This window comes from Bombus bifarius, unplaced genomic scaffold (assembly GCF_011952205.1).
Source record: "Bombus bifarius isolate JDL3187 unplaced genomic scaffold, Bbif_JDL3187 scf7180000008022, whole genome shotgun sequence".
NCBI lineage: Eukaryota > Metazoa > Arthropoda > Insecta > Hymenoptera > Apidae > Bombus > Bombus bifarius.
The window spans coordinates 323,801-346,694 of NW_022884395.1; the positions used below are offsets into that span (position 1 = coordinate 323,801).

The 22,894-nt window shown below is 37.4% G+C and overlaps 3 protein-coding genes across 10 annotated transcripts in view; 1 reads left to right on the forward strand and 2 right to left on the reverse strand.

Annotated features, from left to right (window-relative positions):
- Positions 1-7,584, reverse strand: part of LOC117207110 — a 48,298-nt gene extending 40,714 nt beyond the window's left edge. For 3 of the 4 annotated variants that reach the window (XM_033446995.1, XM_033446993.1, XM_033446992.1), the window contains exon 1: positions 6,701-7,584. The gene's annotated coding sequence lies outside the window, so the exon portion shown is untranslated. The remainder of the gene's footprint in view (positions 1-6,700) is intronic. The other variant, XM_033446994.1, reaches the window with a different exon arrangement.
- Positions 7,585-8,200: 616 nt separating this feature from the next.
- On the forward strand, positions 8,201-10,202 carry LOC117207113 (galactosylgalactosylxylosylprotein 3-beta-glucuronosyltransferase I). Its single transcript, XM_033447005.1, has 4 exons — positions 8,201-8,663; positions 9,075-9,595; positions 9,662-9,958; positions 10,026-10,202. Exons 1-4 carry the CDS (start codon positions 8,540-8,542, stop codon positions 10,122-10,124), a joined length of 1,041 nt encoding a protein of 346 aa, XP_033302896.1. The 5' UTR covers positions 8,201-8,539; the 3' UTR covers positions 10,125-10,202.
- A 377-nt stretch (positions 10,203-10,579) lies between these two features.
- Positions 10,580-22,894, reverse strand: part of LOC117207111 (fasciclin-2) — a 171,465-nt gene continuing 159,150 nt past the window's right edge. For 4 of the 5 annotated variants that reach the window (XM_033446999.1, XM_033446998.1, XM_033446997.1 and 1 more), the window contains 4 exons: positions 16,944-17,075; positions 16,000-16,069; positions 14,666-14,791; positions 10,580-13,622 (listed from right to left, as the gene is read on the reverse strand). In XM_033446999.1, coding sequence (XP_033302890.1) covers positions 13,481-13,622; positions 14,666-14,791; positions 16,000-16,069; positions 16,944-17,075 — 470 coding nt within the window. In that variant the 3' untranslated portion in view covers positions 10,580-13,480. The remainder of the gene's footprint in view (positions 13,623-14,665; positions 14,792-15,999; positions 16,070-16,943; positions 17,076-22,894) is intronic. The other variant, XM_033447000.1, reaches the window with a different exon arrangement.

Consider the following 22,894-nt stretch of genomic DNA (forward strand, 5'->3'; position numbering starts at 1 on the left):
TCAATTTGGATAAAAGGCGATCCGTCGAGTCGACACGCGCGGATTTATACCGCGTCGTGAATGGGAATCCGGCGTAACGAATCGAGGAGAACGACACGCGATCGCCAGTTAAAGTTGTTGTGTCTACAACTTAACGGTGGTATCAGATCAACGATATTAAGGTTTGCACGCAATGATGTTGTCTGCTTCAAAGGTTGTTGTCCATCTACCAGCACAAAGATACACAGATATTCATCGAATAGAACAGCATCAGAGCAACAGTACATCGATACTATTTGCAGCACATTTGAAAATTAGTATTATGAGAAAGCGAGGGCGAGTTTCGTACATGAAATTTCATAAAATTATTTTGTACCGAAACTTCATTTCATAAGAATACATCAAAGTAGAAATTTTAGGAATTGCATATTTTTCATGAAATTATACATCTTATAATTATTATCTATCTTTGAAAATAATATTTTATCTACCATTTTGCAAATTTCAGTCATTTTTTCATTTTGATTATATTTTCTGTTATTATATTATTCACTGTGACAAACAATCGTCTGGAAAGATTGAGCGAGCGACAATTTCTACGCGAGTCACTGCGAACGCAGTAGAATGTGATAGTACCATGTCGGACAGTCGATCTGTGGCTGTTTCGTTTTACTCGACCATGTTTGAATGGACTTTTGGCGGATTCAGAGATTGAAGGATTGTCAAAGTCGCTAATGGAAGATTTGTTTCAGGATTACATAGTAAGTTGTTCTCTGGCAGATTTATATATACTATGAAAATTCATGCAGTAAATTCTAGGCTTTGAAACGATATGCTTCTAACTGATGTTTTCGTTAGATTTGTATGATTCTCCATCGCGTACGAAAAACGTTATCTAAGTAGAGCAATCGTGAGATATAAAATAGAATTATGCAAAGTAGCCAGGAATTTATGGTTCGTACTGGTGTGAATTCGTGTGTAGGTAATTGTTAAGATATATATAATGAATTCACGATTATTTTATTACTTTCTGTAGAGTATTTTTTCACGTTGAACGAACGAGTAGATTTGTAACTTTGTTTTGTAGTGTAATCGTGATATTACGTTCTTTTCTTGCACGAGAGGCTAAGTGAATTGTTAAAAATATGCATATAATAGTTTATCGAGATCACGAACTCCGCTGAATTTCAAGTTCTAGAGCCTCGATGTTTCGAAATGAAACAATTGTGAGTTGGGACGAAATACTTGTCCCTCTTACAATCTTTCTTAGATAATTGCTTCTTCAACAATATCCAATCTGCTGCGACAAATACTCGTGTAATATTCGACACTCTTCTAAATCAATGCTATGACAATCGTTATTAAGAATTTTGAACCGAAAGTAGTTTAGATTAACTATGTGTTAGAATGTGAAAATCTTTAATTTATAAATAAATAATTTATAAATAGGAAATTGAAAAATAGCGTGGAATAAATGAACTCTGCAATAGTAAACTTATATATAACCCTTTAACATTATACCGAGGAAGTGCATGACCCAACTATGAAAATAAATAAAAGCAGAGTTTAAATGACGGAAAAATATAATTTTATTAATATAACAGACGTTTTAAATAAATTGATACTTGCTAACAGATAAATCTGGCATTTGCATGTCAAAAGATTACTAGAAAACTTTCAGAAATAGTTAAAACAAAATTAAATAACGAATACAGTATCTCACTGTAGAAATATTTCATATTTTATAATTCTAACAAGAATAGTTATAACTTTGGACGCAACAGTTCGAAATTTTTGGATGATTTGATAAGAAGATTAAAATATGAATATTATAATTCCCAAAATTCATAAAATAAAAAAATGAAGAACGGTTTCGGACAATTTTTCAACTAAGGAGAGACAGTCATAACGATACACCGTGTATGTACAAAGAAAGTTGTAAAATATCAGTTTCAAATGAATTTGTTGTGATAACGATAATTGGCCGACAACGATAAATAACTAAAAAACCGAGTAAAAGGCGAACAAGTCAAAGGTACGTCTAATTTAAAAATATTTTTCATATTAAATATTTCACATCACACAAGTAATTTTTAAAAATATAGTTCACGTAGAAACGTAGTTGGCTACTAGGCATGGTTAATAATAAAATGTCTGAAGCACAAAATGTATGATAAATTCATATAATGACATTTGCATTTAAAAAATCATTAAATCTACATCGAGCATCACACTAAAAAGAAAAAGAAGAAATTCGCTATAAAACACATATACTCCATATTAGAAAGATTTATAATAGAAAAATCAAAATCTTATTGACCAGCCGTCAAGAATAATTAGAATAGTCCTATGACTTTGTTATACAACTTTAAGCGTAGAAAACGTATAATAAAAATTGCTAACAATTTTCTAATCCGTAAATTATTTTAGAAGAAACTGTAACGAAGCCACTATGGGTACTTCGTTTAAAAAATTTTTTATAAATCTGTGATAAAGAAAATAGTTAGTCATTAGAAAAGTGTACACTAAATACATAATATTTTAAAGAAATGACACTTTATATGCACTAATATAATATATATTTATAAGAAAGATACGGTAGAACGAGATCGTCACCGATCAGACATCAATGCATCACGGCTTCAACTTGAAAAAACAAAAGCAGTCAAAGGATATTTCTTGACTTATATAACTCTTTGAACGACCACATATTATCAATAAAATAACGTAGCCTAAGCTATATTATCGTATGGCATTGGGAAGAGACCTTGGAACGCTACGTAAGACATGAAATTCAATTCCAACGTAATCCCGACGAAGAAGTCGGAAAATGACCTGGCCTCGATCCAATCTACTCGTTCCAAAAACCATTTTATCCTCAAAAACGGTTCGATCCTCGTAGCAAAAGATCAATCGAAAAACGTTCCGCGCCGATGACTGCCTAATTAATTTCACAGCGCCAACGAGCACGACGCTTCCGTCGCTGCTAATTCAATGAAGCGAGTTTTTCGTTCCAGACTGTCGATTTCGCGCCTGTCAAGCTCCACGCCGTGCAAAAATGTGTGTATACGACACGCGTATACAGGGTGACATCGAAATAAATAAGCTTTGATATATAATGGCTCATGAAAGTAGTTGAATACTTACTCGTCAATTAAATGATTAATCGGCGATACCAATTGGTATTATAACTTTATAACGTTAAATCTGTATATTGTAGTAAAAATATCAAGATCATACTATATAAGATTTTTTTAAAACCCGCTTTCCAAGCTATAGTACACGCAATTTTTAAAAATATACCGCGAAGAAAGAAATAATTTTAAATTAAATCTGCTTAGTTTTCAGTGAGATCTTGAGCTCCTTATCTTTCTATATCGTCTTTCGTCTCTTGAAACACGTAAACTTGAACGCTTGGCCAGTTTTATGATCTCACTACATCTTTTCCACGGACAGTATCTGCTTGAGACGATGCTACAGCGCTCAGTGTTTGGTATAAAACAATATCTCCATTCTTAAGAAAAATAGAATACCATAGTAAATATTGTTTATTTATTTTCATGTCACCGTGTATAATAGAGGCAAGCTCTCGCGGCTCTCACGAGGACGCTCGATCGGTCCGCTCAAAAGTTGCTCCACATTCGGTGACCTTTTGCAGGGACGTCGATAGAAAATGTCAGAGTGGTCGTTTACGAACTTGGGACCGCGGAATCTTCCTATCGCAAAAATGCAATTTCGACGATCGACGATCGCTTAATCCGCGAACAGAAGGAATTACCGGGGAGAGGTAACTCGCGGCCATTGAATTCGCGAGCTGCCGACGATTTTCATCCCCTCGGCGCAGCGTCGCGCAACCAACCACAGGAAAAGCTATTCATCTCGGTGGAAACGAGACGCTAATAAAGCATCATCGCGAAAAGAAATAAAGAACCTGGTCGGACAAATGGAAGAAGGGGAAGATATCAAGGCTCGATAATGGATTCCTCTGGTCGTCCAACCGTTCCCCGATATTTCCGTGATATTCATTTCGCCATATTGTTACGAGTGGTCGTGTGCTTGGTTCGTTCGCCGCTGTGACGCTCGTTCGTTTCATTCCGGCCTCTCGTAAGAACTTCCCATTTCTTAATGAGGAAACAGCCGACGCGCGGATGGGTCAAAAGAAAACACAAGAGTTACATTGAAACGGTAACTTAACCGTGGAAGAAGAAGAAGCGTGGAGAAAAGTCGGGATCCGTGAATTGTGTTCCAGACAAACGAGAAAGAGGAAATGTCTTGTACACGCACGCTCCACTCGTTCTTCTTTCACTAGATTCCAAAAAAAAACCGGGCTAATGGGAAATTTTACTTCCTCGAGAGCCTATGAAATGTTCTCAATTTAATGCGAATTTTGTAAAATATCTCGTCTTCTGAGTAAGTCGCGAGATGAGCATTGGGGATGAAAATTGATGGAAAGTTTCAAGCACTGATAAGATAAAATATAGAGTTGGTAAAAATATAACGTCGACCTTGTGGATGGAAATATAGGTCTTTTTTATTCGATCAATTATATCATTCTCTTTATGATAAAAGCTCCTTATGAAAATTGCCACGTGTATTCACACGTCATTTGTATTAAACTCAAACTTCTATTTTAATTCTTCGACTTGCAAATTAGTAACAACTTAACATTTCATTATTCCACACGACCTTTCAGCAATGAACGATTAAAACTCGCTTATACATATATATATACCTGTACAATAATACCCAGTATTAAAGAAGTCATAAGGGATTAAAAGAACGGTCGTTGAAATATATTCGATAGTTGCTTTAAATTAGTAGGTTTCGTGCAATGTCCAACTATCAAGTCATATACTTTAGGCTACATCTCGATTCGATTTAACTTGTGATCCAGTTATAAATTCAACGATAGCTAAGCCCTTAAATCATTCTCAACACGTTAAGCACCACCTTGGCTTTTCGTGAGTCTTGTAACTAAAGATTTCGATCAAATAAACCTTATTTCGTATGCACTAGCGAGGCATTTGCATTGCAAATGTAGTTTATAACTTAACAATCATCCTTCATCGAATCGAAAACAAAAACCTAAGATATCTCATGTCAGGAACACTAACGAGTAAGTACATAGGGATTAGTACGTAAAATGTCTAAGAATCTCATCCAACCTGTAGCCTATTCTCAATTATCGCATCAGCTGATAACGAGACAACGATCACGGTATATGCCGTCACGCAATATCATCGATGATTTAATCTTATCTCGTCTCGGTTAAAGCCGTCGCGCAAGAATATGTTAAATAACTTACTATGAACGCGCTGAAGAATCCGGAAATATTGTGGACAGAACATTGTCTTATGACCGAGCTGACCGCATGCCGGAATCACGAGATCGATTACTCTTGCGAAACATGGTCGGAATGGTATCGACAGTTTCCGTAACCTTGCGAAATTATTGAACGAGTGTCGTCATAAGTTGAAGGCACGTTACGTGGAGAACGACCTCAGGCACGATCATTCCCTCTTGGCCTGGCATATTTTCTCGTCGCGTAAATCAGTGGGGCACGTTGCATTGGGAATTAAATCAACGTGCTTCGCTTCGTTGATGGAGATGAAGCAAAACGAGATGGATGGTAGGAGAAGGATAGAACGAGCGACTGGACGATGAGAGAAAAAGAAAGAAAAAGCTGGAATAGATGGGGTAAAGCAAGAGGAACAGGAGGAAGAGTAACCATGGTGGGGGATCAATTTAGAAGCCGTGACTCACTCGACACGGTGACGTCGTTAGCGCACCCCTTCCGTTCTCACCCTCTACGCTACCCCTAAAAAAAAAAGAAAAAAAGGAATAATCCGGTCACAACTCTCTCTCTCTCTAAGCGAGAACTAATCGAGGCCAGTGCACACTACCAGAGAAGAACGAAACGAGAGGGGAGTGTTCTCGACTCCCTCGGCTGGTCGACGAGTCTCGAGTATTATTTCTGGTATTCGTGTATACCGCTGTTATCCGACGAGACGAGGGCCACGGAGGTGGCACGCGGAAAGTGAAGCGGAAAGGGCACCACAGAGTCATCGTTGTACACGATAACGCCACCGGTCCCTCGTTACGTCGAAAAAATCTCGACGAAGAGAACCGGTGTGTGAAGTCGAGTTTTACCTACGCCCATGTACTTCACGCGTCAGTGATTCCTGTTTACAGAACCGGCTGAGGGGGTGGGCGGGAAATGAAGAACGCGAAAACGCGAGCGAAGAGAAACAAGGAAAATTGCAAGGGAAAATGGGAGAGGGTGTAAACGAGGAAGAGGATGCAAAAGGGGAAGTATCCAACGCATCCTCTCGCACCCCCGCGCCCACCAGAGCCAGCGTCCCCTCGCCCCAATTACCGTGCCCATCGCTCGCACCACCTCGTCCACGCTCGTAATTTGCATCCGACCTCTATTTCCTTCATAGCCGTCAAACTAAATGCCTCTTCCGAAATCGTCGAGGGAAACTAAGGATCCGGACACTCGGTAATCTTGCACGCCTATGGTAACGTGGGGGATGATGACGAAATTGTTAGAACTAGAATTTACTTAACGTTCCAGAGTATCAACGTACAGTTAACGTTGTACAGAGAAAAAGAGAGAGATAGAGAAAGAGAGTAGCAGACGAAATAATGATCGAAGGAAGAAATTACATATATGCTGGACTGGAATGTATGTCCTGGGAAGGAGATTGTTGATACTCACGAGGCACACGATCAACGAGGATCAGGCTCTCGGTTAGGAGACGTCGACTCCTGGATCGTCGACCGACGAGCATCCTATACTCCGATTCCCCTGTTCCACGAGTCCTGGCGTCGAGGACCTAGATGATCCTCCCGTTGTCACTCCCGGCAACACCCACTTTCTCCTCTGGCCTCGTAACCTCGAGGGCCACTTTTCCTTCTCTCCCTTGCCACCGTCACCGAACGAGGCGCAGCACTATTCTGACAGCACCACCACTACTACCACCACCACCACGATATGAGTCTCGACTACCAACGGGCACCACCACGATAGAAAGCCACCACCACCGCCACGACCACTACTACCACTGCCACTCGCCACCACGAGTAGCACAGGCACAGCAGCTCGTCGTACCGCCTTGATACTGGCGATCAGTTCGCAAACCAGTTACACGGCATTTACCCTCTTTTCCTGTTCAAAGTTATCCGCGATTGATTCTCGTGAATAATCATCGAACCACCCTTTTTAAACGCGGCGCGATCGTGCTGTTGTCAAATGTCGTTAGTCACTATTCGCGTTGACACGACGCGTGACCATCAACGAGGAACCCTCTGAACACGAGTCACGCGCGGCAACCTACGAGCATAAGATGATTCCGTAGCTCGCTGCGGAAACTCCACCGTGTGAGCTGGCCTATCTACGCGCCTGTTTGCTCTCCCAAGCCTCTACCCCTTCACGTCCCCTCTGCGCCGCCTTCTGGCCAGTCACGACAGAAATGTATGCGCGTTCCTGACACACGCGTGTCCGTAACACGTCCCAGCATGCGCTCCTCTACGCGCGCCTCGTATGGCACGCGCCCGAAATCAGCCGAATTCGTTCGACTGTAGCCGGTGTCGCTACTATCCCCATGACTTCTAGGGAGTTTATGTTTGAAAAGGTCTATCCAAGGAAGCGGAGGTACTCCGTCGTTGGCGCTGTAGATATTTTTCGATTTCAAAATTCAAGAAGGAAAAATTAGCGATTGAAGGTAATTAATTTTATGGAGGAAAGAACGATAATGAAAAATTTGTTACCGAAATGTTTTCGTTTCATTACTTATTTTATTATGGTGTACGTTATGTAATTAGTTAATATTATAAATTATATTCATAATTTTACTATCTACTGGTTATCATGATTCTCTTACACAATGATTTACCAACTAATAGTATTACTGAATTGACATGTTGTAAGTTATAGGTTAGCATTAGTAATTTGTAACTCGTGACTTGTAAAATTTCACTATTTATATTAATTCAATTGTGCAAAAAGACCCTGTTTCCTCCTATTTTCCTTCTATTATTGACATTTATAGAACGTATAATATACGTATACAAATATGTATGATATTTGTTCTAAATTTGGTGTCAAGAATCCTATGCAAAGTCAGTTTGCATACGCCCTAGGGATTTTTATTCAGTGTATGATACTAACCTGTGAGTAACGTGTGAATGCGTTTGTTTCATTTTTTATTTCCAAAATTCGTCTTTGCTGAAAGTTTGCGATGGTTATAAAAGCTACAACATTGTGTGTCCGTATCGCATCTATTAAAATCATATGTGAATTTTGTATGAATAAATCGGAAATATTGTTGCTCTATGAATCTTGCGGTGGCTTTAATTGAACTCTGTTGATAATGCAGTTATAAACTGTGATTATCTTTTGATTACTGCTCATTGTTAAAGAATGACTACACGATGTGTCCTTCACGACGCGATTCTGCGTTCAAGGTTAGATCTCACTACTGGCTTTTTTCAAAAGATCGTAACCGCCGCGAATAAATACAGTCAGCATACAGAATAGTGTCATGGCGCGGCAACAATGACGGAAAGTGTATTCCTCACCGACGAATTCGGTACCAAATTTAATATGTGGGGCCGCTTTCGTTATAAAGGCTTGTTAATACTATTCCTGATTAATGTGATTGCGTTTCAATGTTTTATATGTAAGTATTTCTTTACTATTGTACGTAGAGTTGTGCATACACCTCCATCTTCTACAACAGATAAACTGTCATGAATATAAAAACGCATGACACATAAATTTGATGTTATCACAGTTTCTACGCATGTTGCCCGCGATATTCGAGGAAACTCCATGTAGAACGTAGAGTACCTTATAACTTGTATTTCATTATTATTATATGTCATATATTTGCATTTTATCGATAATATACAAGAATGTATATATTATAGGATGTAATATATTAGTCATTCTTCTTTTCTCTAATTATTTTTCATCATTAAATAAACAGATCCCGTCTAAATATTAAAAACTGCGATTAATCTTTATTAATTTGCATTCGAATTATAAGTTATTTTCTTGTAATGATGTGTATCAATATTTTTGTCAAAAGATTATCAAGAGAGCTATAAATGGCGGGAGTTAAGGAATAAGTTGGAATCATTAATGATCGAGCAACGAGACCTGTATGGATTAACGTATAGTGTAATTAAGAGGCTGGAAGGGCATGGCATGTTAAGCGTAAAGAAACAGGAACCTGCTGAGAAGCCTATGATTTATGCCATTACCCCTACGTTTGCCAGGCCTGTGCAAAAGGCAGAGCTGACCCGGTTGTTGCAAACGTTTCTTCATATACCCAACTTCCACTGGATTGTCGTCGAAGACGCGGGAAAAAAGACCAAACTTGTTTCGCAACTTTTAGAAGATAGTGGTTTACTTTTTACCCATTTGGCTGCGGCAACCCCGCCGAATTATAAGTTAGGGCGAAATGACCCGAATTGGAAGAAGCCACGTGGCGTCGAACAACGAAATGCAGCGTTACAGTGGCTTCGGGAAAATCGCAGGCCGACCGACAAAGGCATAGTATTTTTTGCTGACGACGACAATACGTATTCGATTAAATTATTTCACGAGGTAAGAACATTAACGATAGCAATCGGTCCAGTCACGAAATCGTTACATAACTTATGTGTGTTCCAGATGGAGAAGATACAGAAGGTCGGTGTGTGGCCTGTTGGTCTAGTCGGTGGTTTGATGGTGGAGAAACCAATATGTGATAACGCTACTAATAAAGTAATCGGTTTTAATGCTGCGTGGAAGCCAGAGCGACCATTTCCATTAGATATGGCGGGTTTTGCCATCAACTTGCGACTTTTATTGGAAAATAAAAATGCCGCTTTTTCGTACGACGTTCAGGGTGGTTATCAGGAGAGTGAGATATTGTCAGAAATTGTTAGTAGAGATGAACTAGAACCGTTAGCAGATTGTTGCACAAAGGTATTTATTGATTGTTTTCTTTTTATATATTTTATGGTATAAATCAAATAATTATTTATGTCTACAGGTGTACGTATGGCACACACGAACAGAGCCACCACAGTTAAACGTGGAACAACTATTGATAAAGAAAGGTAAACGTTCAAATGTAGATATTGAAGTGTGATAAGAAAATTAGACTGCTGTTTGCAATATTTTGATATAGTGATATTAAGTTTGATAGTAAAAGATATTCCTATTATGATATTAAGTTTTTGAATCCCGAAAGAAAAATTAGTTTTATATACGCTTTTTATCATTCGCATTTGACCATGTACTTTTTAAATTGAGGAACAATGCAGTGCCATGTAACAGATAGCCGCTTATAGCTGCATATTCAGTAAGGATGTAGAATGTACATATGACACTATTGCATTTTATATATCCTACATTCTACATAGAATATGCTTATCAATAGTATGCATGATAACATAATGGCCTGGGTTACATACTATTGTTAAGCATCGCTTTATTTTACGAATCGATAATTTTTTATATTGTTGAAGAAATGGTATATAGATGAATAAAATTTTTCGTGTAAAAAAATGAAATGCTAATGTAGACGTGAATCATTTGACCTTGAAAATGTTCTTTATCCTTTATTAGTCGAGTACGTTTCCTTGACGCGTACAGAAAAAGCATACATAAAAAATATGCCTTAACCTACGAATTTTAATAATGTTTCGTAATAATATTCTTTAAAATGGAAGATGCGCAGTAATACTTTTTGTGGGAAGCTACTTGGGTTACGGATTTTGGCAACGAATATAAAATAGCTAGATAAACGTGTCTTTTCTTCCTCATCGAATCATCGATTCTTGACTCGATGAAGGCTCGAAAATACTGCGTGACAATTACAATGAACAATCCACTATTTTTTTTCTCCTTCTTTTTTCCGATGTAATATATAGTCCTTGTGTACCTATAATGTGTACTCGTTGACTTATAAGCTAATAAGTACTATATATTTGGCAAAACTCTGTTTACGGTACGTAAAAAAGCTACCCTGCAGAAAGTGTGTTCGCAGGTAAGGGAACGATGACCTTTTAATTTCTTTTTCTTTAGGTAGAGGTACAATTATCTTAAATAAATATACACACATCGATTATTTTTTTCAGTTTACTTTTTCTTCTTTTTTTTGCGAACACACCTTCCAACTTCACATACAACATTCTAAACTTAGCGAACCCTCCTAAACTTATTTCCAATATTTTCTTAAAGATTAGGAAAAACGTTTACAAGCATTTACAAAAACTTATCACATTTTAACTGCGTTTTCTTGAAAAGCCATCTTACACATTAGGAAAAAATCGGCATTATTTTAATATTATCGAATATAATATATAATGTATATGGCAGCTTTCGATTGTTCTTTTTTCTGAAACAAAAAGATTCGAATCCCTGTTACAAATGTCAAGTATTAATTTAGTGCTCGAAAGGAGAAAAGTTTACTTAGCCGAATCGAAGATATCGCTGCTTCGATTACACTATACATACACAGTAGAGAGACTTAATTGTCGAAAGATACATTTGGGACTTATTAAAATGCCATCGCGGTCGACATATCGAATACGACTTCTTTCGGTAACATTTCTTTTAATTTTCGTATTTTACAGCTTTTTAAGTATACTGTTCTCTAACTGTATCAATAATCCGATCGTGATGATACATAATCTTATCGATTACAATTTCATCGCGGAAGCTAACCAGTTCTCGGTTAGATTACTTTCTTACATACAGGGTAACTACATAGGATACATAAAATACTAATAACGAAAAAAAGGATGTAAAAATGACAGAGACACTAAGGCTGCTCTTGCACGCGATGCCTCGACGATGTAATCTTTACATTGTGAGATATAAATGACAAAAACTATCACGATAAATTAGGACGCGAATAAAGGAAACAATATTTCACGCAAATGATGTTCACTTTGAAGTAAAAAACATAACTACGTATTAATTAACCGAATAAACGTACGGCTCCTAACCAATACATCAGTCATGTTGGTTGTCACGGCAAGAATACATATAACCATACTCAAAAGTCGAGCGGCAGAAATATTTTTGTAAAAGTTTGTTCATGGCTAGAGGAAACACGTGGCGGTAAATCTTGTCAAAAGATACGTAAACGACGAAACAAAATTTTAAACCGTTTATTAGCCTGAATTATTTGATCGTCACTAATAATCGGTACGATTCGTTTTCATAAGGTTACGCGCTTAAAGGAATCAGTCTTTGAAATCAAGTCATATAACCACGAAATTGATAATTCGTCGTTTAGAATCGTGCCGAATAAGATGCAGCATATCTGTGTTTGTGAATCTGGAACATATAATACGACTTCTAGTCGAAAAACATACATGAATGGAACATGTCGAGGAAATATGATAAATTTTAAAAGTATATATACACAGACCAGAGGTTCTTATAGAATACTGAACCTCGTTGAGACTGAGAGAGAGAGATAGAGAGAGAGAGAGAGAGAGAGACGTAACCTATTCCGTCCGTTTCTACTTCGTTCGCAAAACTTCTTAAAACTTCAGTTTCTTATTTCTATAATAATTGTTACACCATGTTCCTTCTATTAACGTAGAAGAAACGATATAGAATAGGTAAACCGTTCCTTCTTTTTTAGTTTCGTGCTGTGCACACGATAACACAGTACTACCCAGCGTACTAGACTGCGAGTATCTAGAGGGTGCCTCGAAGCAATGATCACTAATTATCGACCAACTTCTACCAATTTCGCGATTAATTTTGTACATGCTTTCTTCTCGTTTAAGCGATCTATCTACCTCCTCCTTCTTGCAATATTCGCTAAGTTACATTATATCGATAATTTCCTCTTTTCCCCAATATGATCTTGGATTACAATACGTTTCGTACTTTACCATAGATCGTAGGTTACAATTATTTTTCATACGCTTTGGTGACTACATTGGCAGGAAGGGGAGAAAGTGAGATATATTTTTCTTATACACACAGAACTATCGCGACTGATGAAAAATCATGTAGATGAATTTTGTATCGAGAAAAATCGGTAACGTGCAGACTTACGAATAAATGCTACAATCTTTTTGTCCTACCTTCCAGAAGGAAGGGCGGACGAGAATGTACGAGCGAATTTATCGCATCGATCTTTGAAAATTCCGCGAATGAAGCAGACGAATACGATTTTGTATTATTTGATCGCGGTGAGATGGCGCGTCGTGTCTCATCTAAGAAACGGAAACCGAGGTGTCATTCTGAACACGTCTCGTTGCTCCACGTTCCCGCGCAAATCCCGAGTAGAGTCGCAAATCGTTTTGAAATTCGAATTCGTCAAAGGAGAAGATTCTTAGCAACCGCGAAACTCTGTTTCCTACGTGTACGTTTCGGGATGTACGGGCTTATCTGTTGTTTTTCGTATCGTTCGAGAACACTTCGGCCAGAAATGGTGTTTCCATGGTTGATTTACAATCTAGTACGCCGGAAGAATATCTAGACCGCTGAATCCTTGCCGACGAAACCAGTTTTTGAGACGGATCTTTTGCCGTCAAACGTGATAGATGTCTCCCGGCGAAGACCCGAGTCGATGATCGGTGTGATTTTCTTCTCTTCCTTCAATGGTTCCTTCTCGTCTCTAAAATGTTTCAATAGAAAAAGTGGGGTTATTAATGGAAGACTATTTATCAGCTGGTTGTTATACGGTTAATTTCTAGTACTGGGCATAAAAGAGAGCATGTCGAGATGCGGCGCGTGGTGCAACATCGAATAATACGCATAATGCATGCCATCACTCGTTAGTATTGTGTATTTGCAATTGAAGTATCGTATCTTCGTTCTTCGTCGCGTGTTATATGATATACGATGAAATAACAACGTACAACATCAAGAATAAATATAACTAAAGTTTGCATGATGGAGAACATTCACGAAAAAGGTAAGTGAATTGAAATGTCATTAAATTATTTGTACATTTCGTAGTACATAACAGTGTGCGATATTTACGACTGAAAAATATTCCTGTCTCCACGGTAACGTTTTCCACGAGGCAATGAAATTGAATTACCTACTTTCTCAAATCCACGGTTGAATAGAACAGGGTAAATTAGAGTGAATAGTGGTGAGTATGCTACGTAGTTAACGGGCAATTAATATCACTTCAGAGTGTTGATATCTCATGCAGCATAGCCAAAGCACGGGCGAATAATGGCGATAGTTTATGCAGCGCGCATAAAGAGTGACAGAGACAGAGAAAATAGGTAAGCGTTAAATGAACTGAACATGGTGAATAATGTACAGTGTTCTTTCGTTCGGAAAGTGGTTGGCGGCAAAATAAATTACATGTAAAAGAAGGATGAGACGAGGAAAGGAAACAGACAAGATCCTTTCATGCTGCAATTCTAGAAATTCAATTTCTTTTATCGACGGACCGTTAGTTTCGTTTCCATTGATGCCATTCTTGAATTACGTATTTGACGTTCCAAGATGTACACTAGCATCGTGGAGCCGAGGAATAAAAAAAAAAAAAAAAAATAAAGAATAAAAAACGGGAAGAATATAAGAGTGTTAAACAAAGAAAAAAAAAACGAAAAAAACATCATGCGAAGTAGAAAGCCGTGTCGGAGCCCCTTCGTGAGAGGCCATGCTTCTTACTGATTTTCACTTATGTATCTCTCTTACATGGCAGTATGTTTGACCAATTTAATGGTATTTTTTCCACTACCCGAGTCTTGGATGGCCGTGACCCCGGCGACATTGGCCATTTTTTGGTCGCAATACGGCAATGGAAACCGCCAACCGTAAAGACTACCGGTAAAGAAAAAAAAAAGAGACAGATGCGAGAGAGTCAAAGTGTCTCCTAATGGCGGGCTAGGTTTTAACGAGTTAACCGGACGATTTAACCACGGGACACTCTACTACCTTTTTGCGGGATAAATATAGTTGCAACTACAAACGTTCGATAAGAACGCTATAAAGGATGCCCGGTTTCGATTTGTCAAGTATCCATTAAGTTCGGACTACAAGGGCTTCTCTTCGTGGTCGTTCAGATTTTTATTCCGTTATTTTGTACCCTCGCTATGCTATTAAGAATGAAGACTGAGATCGTAGAAAGTCTGGACAATTCGAATTCATGGATCTCAGTAAGGACATCGCATTACTTAGAATGCACACGAATGAATACAGAATAAAACTCACTTTTTAGCAAAATTAAGTAATTATTTAGGCTCAAAAAACTATATGAAAGATAAATTGAAAATATTCTAGTATAAGGAATGTATGTCTGATATAAAAGAAATTTAATAAGCATTTTTGTCTCATCGAATTTAGATGAAAATCTAATTTAATCGTCAACGAGTTGTTGATGATTTGCAGTTGTTCGAATTAAATTACTTAATTTTACAATATTTTACTTTAATATGTATTCTATATTTTAGTAACGGAGGCTATATACGAAATGAATCCATTAATGAAAAATGAAAAAAACCAAAGTAAGATTGAAATATCAAAATTCGAGGATCGTAGCAGGATAAAACATCTATAACCAAATGATATCACAATTATATAAAAAAATCTTCTTTCCGATATTCGGACCTATTTTAATGGAATTTTTCAAATAAGAGCTATCGAAATTTTTGTTGTTGAAAACTTCGGCAACCCTATAACGAACCGGTACTATTTCCACGAATATTCAGGTAAATCTTTCTTGAAACTCGTACACGTTCCGTAAACTAATTTGCACGTTAGTCACGGCTCCAACAGGAATCTCCATTCGAGTCACAAAAATTCGTTCGACCTCTGTGATGCGAAAGAAAGAGTTTCACGGAGGTTTTGTAAGTTCGATGGTGGGTGCAAAGTTCGATGACACGGTAAATATAGCGCCAAAGACTTGCCAAAGCACAATGTAAAATATATATATAATGTATATAAGAAAGTCAAGTAAATCGATCTAAATATCGTGAGTATGTAGGTACGTGTAACGCGTATCGAAAGAATTCGATTGGAATGAGCCTCACCTGCCAAGTTTCGCGTCCTCTTCGTCTACTGGCTTTCGGCGGGAACGTTCACACACGTAATATATGATTCCTGTAATAAAAATTTCATAAAATCATTGGAAAAAACAAGAAAGAAAGATATCAATGTCGATCGTGAAAAAGATTTTCCTTAAAATTAAAGGGCTCGTAACAAAAATGATTCTTGTCCATGTTTGAAAAATGATACACATTTTTAAATACTTTTGTATAGTTATAAGCCTAGCTTCTGGTTATGAAAATACATTCTGATCTAAAAAATCCAACACTTTGACGAGAACTGTTTTTGTCAAGAGTTTTCCAGTTATATTTTATACTAAACTTTTTCTAACTTGATAAAATCTACTTATCAAAACCGAATAATTCTATATGATCACTTAGCGCGAGCTAACGTTGCAATTTCACGTAGAATCACAGTTGCACTTTTAGATAAATCTGCGTTGCAATTTGGAACAAGTTTATGCCGCGGGTAATTCCAAATAAATTCGCGCTGCTATATCAAGCAAATTAACGTTGTAATTTCATATAAATCCAGTTTGCAATTTTAGATACGTTCCGGAGGTCGCGAGTGCTAATAAATTCGCGCTGCGCATGCATGTAATGCTATGACGTGTTTTAGAATTTATGTCGAAATTGTGAATAGGTTTATGTTGGGAAATTAGGCGCACGTGTGAAACGATTGTTAATAAATTCATTTACACTTTTACTTCATATTGTATATACTATAATTTTCTTAGATATAAATTGCCAAGCTCAATATTATCGTTTCAAATGCAACTGTTATGACTATTACGTTGCAACATTTCGCTATAATTTTATTTCGGCTCGTGTTACAATCTTATGCAATCTAATATTTCTAAATTTTAGAAGAAATTCATACTGCAACTCGTGATAAGTTTGTGAAACATATGCGGAAAAAATATTCTCACCTGTCTTATGCGCGCAACAGCAGATCACGTCGATCACGATAATAATAATGAACAGTACCGCGATGACGATACCAATTATGGCTGCGCTTGATATCAGAGGTCCTTGATGATGAACCACAGTTGTGTCTATACCTTGAAGGATAAGAATCATGTATCAGATAAATATCATGACAGAAAATGTACATTTGTTTGTTTGCAATCCGTTAGTGCAGAAGCATTACTCACAACGATGTTTGGTGATGATATAAAGAGAAAATCGTTCCCAGTCTAAAGTATATTGTTTTACTATCGATTATAAGTTTATGCATTCAAAATAAGGTTTGAAAAGCTTCTTGTCACATAAAAGATATTACGAACCTAGTAGAAATTTTAATCCAACATATGTTTTAAGATATAGTATAAACTATATGCTTATAGTAACTCTTTCCTTCTTAAATAGTCCTTTTAACAAATATATCTGCCTTTTTATTATTATTCTTGTATCTTCCTGTTAGCTGGTTTACTTTCTTTTATTTTATCCTTAGATAATAAAGGTTACATATGAAAAATTAGAATATAGAGATCCTACTTTAGAATTCCGTGTTATAAAATATTCATATACACGAATCATTTATTTTATATCATATTCTAACATCTTTGCTATTTTCTCCCAAAGAAAGTTTCCAAATATGGAGAATATTTTAGTAAATATTGAATTATACGCGATAAATCTATCGCTCGCTCCACACCGAACTCCACATGTCTGAGAAATCCTACATTCTACATGACAAGAAACCTTCTAAACTTCGCTTCCATCTAAACAAAAACTCCCCTACATTTCACTTAAGCACTTTCGTGTCTCGCGCGAAGAGACTACATGTTTCTGGAAGCAATAGAAGCGAATGAGTCTACCGCGAAATTGATATCGCGATCGAGTTTCCGTCTCGAGACCTAGGCACATCACCAAACACGTTACGCGAACGATTAATTTTAGTCTCCTGAAAAGAAAGAAGATCGGCGGGGGGTTTTGGGGAAGTGCCAAAAATCCGTTTTCATCAAAGCGTAGACACGTAAGGAACCAAGAGAACTAAACACACGCACACCAAATCAAACCAAAGCGAACCAACGTATGTACATACGTGTATGTGTATACCAATGAAAGAATGATATCGGTTGTCGAATAAGCGATAAAAAGAAGCGTGATTAAGAAACAATTTTTAAAAAAGAAACAAACAAATATGTATAAAAATTAGAGAAATAGATATGAAAATCAAGAAGAAAAACGAACTAGATAATTAAATGAAATAGCTGGTGCACAAAGATACATGTGTGATACCAAGCGCGAAAATATAGCGGAACGGAAGAGCGACAAAAGGGTGCGGTAGTCCCTTCTGTCGGACCGGACGTAGAGATATGGGTGCTGAGAAAGCTCAAGGAAGGGGGAAGAAAGCTTCATTCGCTACCTTTCTCTCCCGATGTTAGTTTCTACGCGTCACTAGTCTAAATGTGCTACCTCCACACACATAAAGCTCTTTTAATATTTTTTTTTCCACTGAGTGCCTCTTGCTCGCTCTCTCTCTCTCTCTCTCCCTCCCTCCCTCTCTCTCTCTCTCTCTCTCTTTCTTACACACACACACGCTCGCTTTTTTGGCTTCAAAAAGTCAACAGAGAGGGACTACTACGATATATATGTATACTTAGCAGATGTATGATACATATTACGCCCGTCGTTCGACTCTTCTGATGTGCTTCAATATATTTACCGTTCTGTTTCGAAGCATGTCGCATCCCATCGTGTACATTTTTGCTCGTATTTGTCCCAAAAATCTTAATTTTTTCTTTCGCTCTTCGTTTCTTAATTTTCGGTGAGACAGGTGGGCGGAAAATGAACGAGACGGCCGAGAAAGAAACCATCTCAAATTGATCAGCCCGTTTCGCTCGAGTTCTCTTTATCTTTCTCATCGCTGGGTCTTAACCCCTTAATGCTTATGTGTCGTCGCGGTCTGATCACCGAAGCGGATGATTCAATTTATGGTGCGTCGTCTTTTAGACTGTTCGTTTGATGCTGCTAATGTTTTCTGATAGACATTGATGAATGAATAGACTGTTCGTATGAACGGTTCCGATCCATCGATCGGTTCTCCGAACAGGCTGTGTTCACTGTCATCTTCTTTGCCAGTTCTGTTCTTTATGCATGCGAGTGTAAATTCGAATTTTCTTGACGACTGCTTACTGGACTGACATTTATTCCTGTTGGATGGTTGGTCGTCGAGTAATACCATTATTTTATTGTAGAAGATTAATAGGAAAACGTACCCTTTCAATTTTTATCTAGCCCTCTATGATGTCACGTGCTGTTTTGTTCTTTGCGAATTTTTGCGAATAGTCAGACGCTTTGGAATTTGTTTAATAAACAATGCATTATTTTGAATAAAATACGATATCCAGATATTTAAATTCCAATTAATTATAAGAATTCCAAGATTTACGAGTTCACGTACTTAGGTATAGCTCATTAAAGGAGCACGTTTTCGCTTCGAGCAGATAAGAACTTTAGCGATTAGACGTTTTTATTCTGTTCCAGTGCGTTACTTCGTTACGATTATTTTCGTTGTTGTTCTCCTTTCTTACGCTCGTGCCGACAGGAACCTTCATTTGTAATCCTCTTTACGATACAAAGAGTTCATTGCAATCATCCCTTGAACCAAATTTCATAATACGTGATTTCATAATTTGTTATACTGATAAGAACGTCCATTTGTAATCCTCTTTACTCCCTAAAATACAAAAACTTGGTCGCAATTATCTTGGAATCTAATTTTGTAAAATAAAGGCCGATGATTTTTAACATAAAATTCAATCGTCGCATCAAGGGGTTAAATCTCGTAGAACCAACGATATTCCTAATTTCTTCTTTTCATCCTATCATTAATATTTTCTATTTGTCTCTTATCTCTTATTTTCTCTTCGGTTACGGTGTACTCAACAATCTCCACAGCGAAGCGGAAACAATTTGATGGTGGCTTCTTTGCTGGCTGATTCATTTGGCATTGTATTCCTTGAACACTCACATATATATTTCCATACTCATATTTACAATAAGTGTTTTCCACAGGTGAAACGATAAAACGTTCGCCCTCGTTATAAATACGAATGTATATATATATATATATTATATAGTATATTAGGCACTAGGCTAGCACATAATCCTTGCACGTAAGAATGTTTATCTTTCTTCTAGACATCTTTCATATACATATAATATTTATATGTATATATATATTTATATATATATACGTTTGTACATATACATGTGTATGCTGTATACAGATCGCAATTTAATATATATATATTCGTCGGCAATTACACGTGAATACCGCGAATCCTTTTAAAAACGCTGGATCTGATCGCGAAACGCGTTCCTTTTCAATCTTCCTCCTTTTATTTGATCGAACAAAGAGAAACGAAATGGCGCTCGAAAGACAGTGCACGCATTTCAGTCCATGGTTTTTCGTTTTCTCCTCGGTCTGCGTTTCATCCTCTTTAGTTTTATACGGCGGTCAACGAGTCGAGTCAGTGGAGATAAATAAAATACAGAAACGTGAAACAGCAATTTGATCGACAAACTCTAATTAACTGATACTTCAAACGAACTAGTATTATACTAAAATCTTTGAAGAAATTTCTACTTATGCCTTTTTAATTTTATTCCCTTGAAACATGGATGGTATCTTTCTCCAAGCTTTTGCAATTGCTGACAGTACATCGTAACATTTATAGTTTCGTTCGAGCCACACATTTCAAGGATGAAGCTATCGATGAACATACATCGTTAGTTTTTAAATCAGAACGTATCGATTTCTATAAAGAAGATATTGGAAAATTAAGATTGCTTCTTATTGATAATGGATAATTCCATAGTATATTGAACGAAGTATTCTGTTACATTTCAAAACGTTGTATTTTCAAGACACCAAAAGCTTTTAACTGATCCCTGTATGTATTTTCAGATACTACACTCGGCGAATAGAGTCGGAAAACGTAGCTTCTAAGTTTAAGAAACTTTCAAATTGAAAGTTCCTTTTGTTGCAAAAATTGCCATATTCGATGCAGGCCGATGCAGTCACAAAACCGTGAATCACAGCGTCGAGTTTGTACTTTGAGTTAGGATTAGGTTTCAGCTAGATTAGATCTGGGTGAAGTTTGGATTAAATTTCAGAAGTTCCGTAAATTCAAATCTAATATTTCCGGCCTCTACTCATTTCGTTAAGTATTATCAGAAAATACATGTATAAATTCGTCAAAAATTTCCTATGTCCTAAAACAAAATTTAACTTGTATCCTACATCTTGTAATTTTCTCACGACCACTGACTCGACTCGCACACGTATTTCACCATACAAATAACAGCTATTTCGATAAACGCTATCGATGATCAATTCGACATGTCAACCAAAGAAAGAAATTTATTATAAGGGCAAAAAAAAAAAAAGAAAAGAAAAGAAAAAAGAAATGTTTTCTCGAGTGCTGCAATCGACAGGATCGTGGCTCGGTTATTACCATTATACGTCGTTGCACGAAGGACCAGCTCTACTCCATTTCCTCGCCAGAGGAAAATATCCGATGCGAAATAGACGGGAGGATTGAAAATTGTAACGGTCGACGATAGGATCGAATAAGAGGAATAGAAAAAAAATATCTACATGGAAATGGAGGTGGCTGGCGAATGGTGACGAATTTCATTTTCGAGGAACGTTTCTATGCGGCAGAAATTAACGGCAGCAAAATTGCGTTCCTCGTACTGGCTTTGTTCATTTTAATGCTCGCTTGTGAAAATCTGCTCGTTTTTACAAGTCGTTTTCCATTCTGCTGTCCGATTCGCTATATATCGGGACAAAGAGAAGGATTGCAATATATACGACGATTGTAATTTCCACGGGTCAATGTAATAACTTCATGCGTCCATTAACCGGTCTCGTGAAATGACTTCGAGCTTACTTTGAATTTTCGTACTTCGACGAGGTGCTGATCGCTGGAAGAAGTTGGAGGAAGTCGGTAATTCGAAGTTCTTTAACAACCGCGTGCAAGAGACGGAGAAGATGCCTATGAAAAGGAGGAATATCTTTCCAGGAAGGTACCGTACTTGTCCAGCACTTAAGTCACGATTGCGTTATCGTAATTTCGCGATGCACACAGCAGGAATGCCATGTGTCTCGAAAATAGATTCACGGCTCTCGACATTGCACGGTGCGCTTCATATCGCGAGCTAGCTTCATGTTGTTGCCTCCTTAACCCTTCTCTTTCCTGCGTTAAGTCACGTTCATATGTCCGTCCTCGTTTGGAAACGCGTCGCCTATTTATAACGGGCCCTCTGTTTCGGGGCGAACCGAGTTCCTCGAACGAGCTTGCGCTCGCTGCACGCGAAAGTATTGGCACTCAGAGGTTATAATAAAGTAGAGATGTTACTTCCTTTTGGAGTTACCCGGTATGGGTTCTACGAGTCGTTTTTCTTTTCTTTTATTTTGGTAGAATTTGGGGGAGTCGTAGGAATTTTATGGAATTATGCAAGTTGTTTCTTAGGAATTTGTGCGTTGGGATATATGGCGCTTGATATAAGAAAGAAATTGATTCTTTATTTTACTGTATTTTGCAGGAATTTAGAGAATTATGGAATCAAGACATTGTAATTTTTGGATATTTGATATTTGTGGTAAAGAAAAGAATCAACTTAGAGAATTTCATGGAAACAAGATACGATTTCTGGACATTTGGTACTTGTGACATGGGAAGGAACAGTTTTTTTTGGTAAGGGAATATGATTTTCAACTCTGGCAGGAATTATGTGTAGCATAATGAAGAAAAAATGAGAAGTGTTAGTTGTAGAACTGGAACACAGGTAGAAGTTGCAAAAAATAGTAAAATTTATGCAAATGGAAGATATTTACATGAACGTTGCCATGTTGAAATATAGA

What these genes read in the sequence shown, in the direction of transcription:
- LOC117207113 (XM_033447005.1), top strand. Translation starts at nt 8,540, where the DNA reads ATGACGGAAAGTGTATTCCTCACCGACGAATTCGGTACCAAATTTAAT. An exon ending in TGCGTTTCAATGTTTTATAT is followed by an intron (nt 8,664 to 9,074) that starts GTAAGTATTTCT and finishes TTTTGTCAAAAG; the next exon opens with ATTATCAAGAGAGCTATAAA. An exon ending in CGATTAAATTATTTCACGAG is followed by an intron (nt 9,596 to 9,661) that starts GTAAGAACATTA and finishes TGTGTGTTCCAG; the next exon opens with ATGGAGAAGATACAGAAGGT.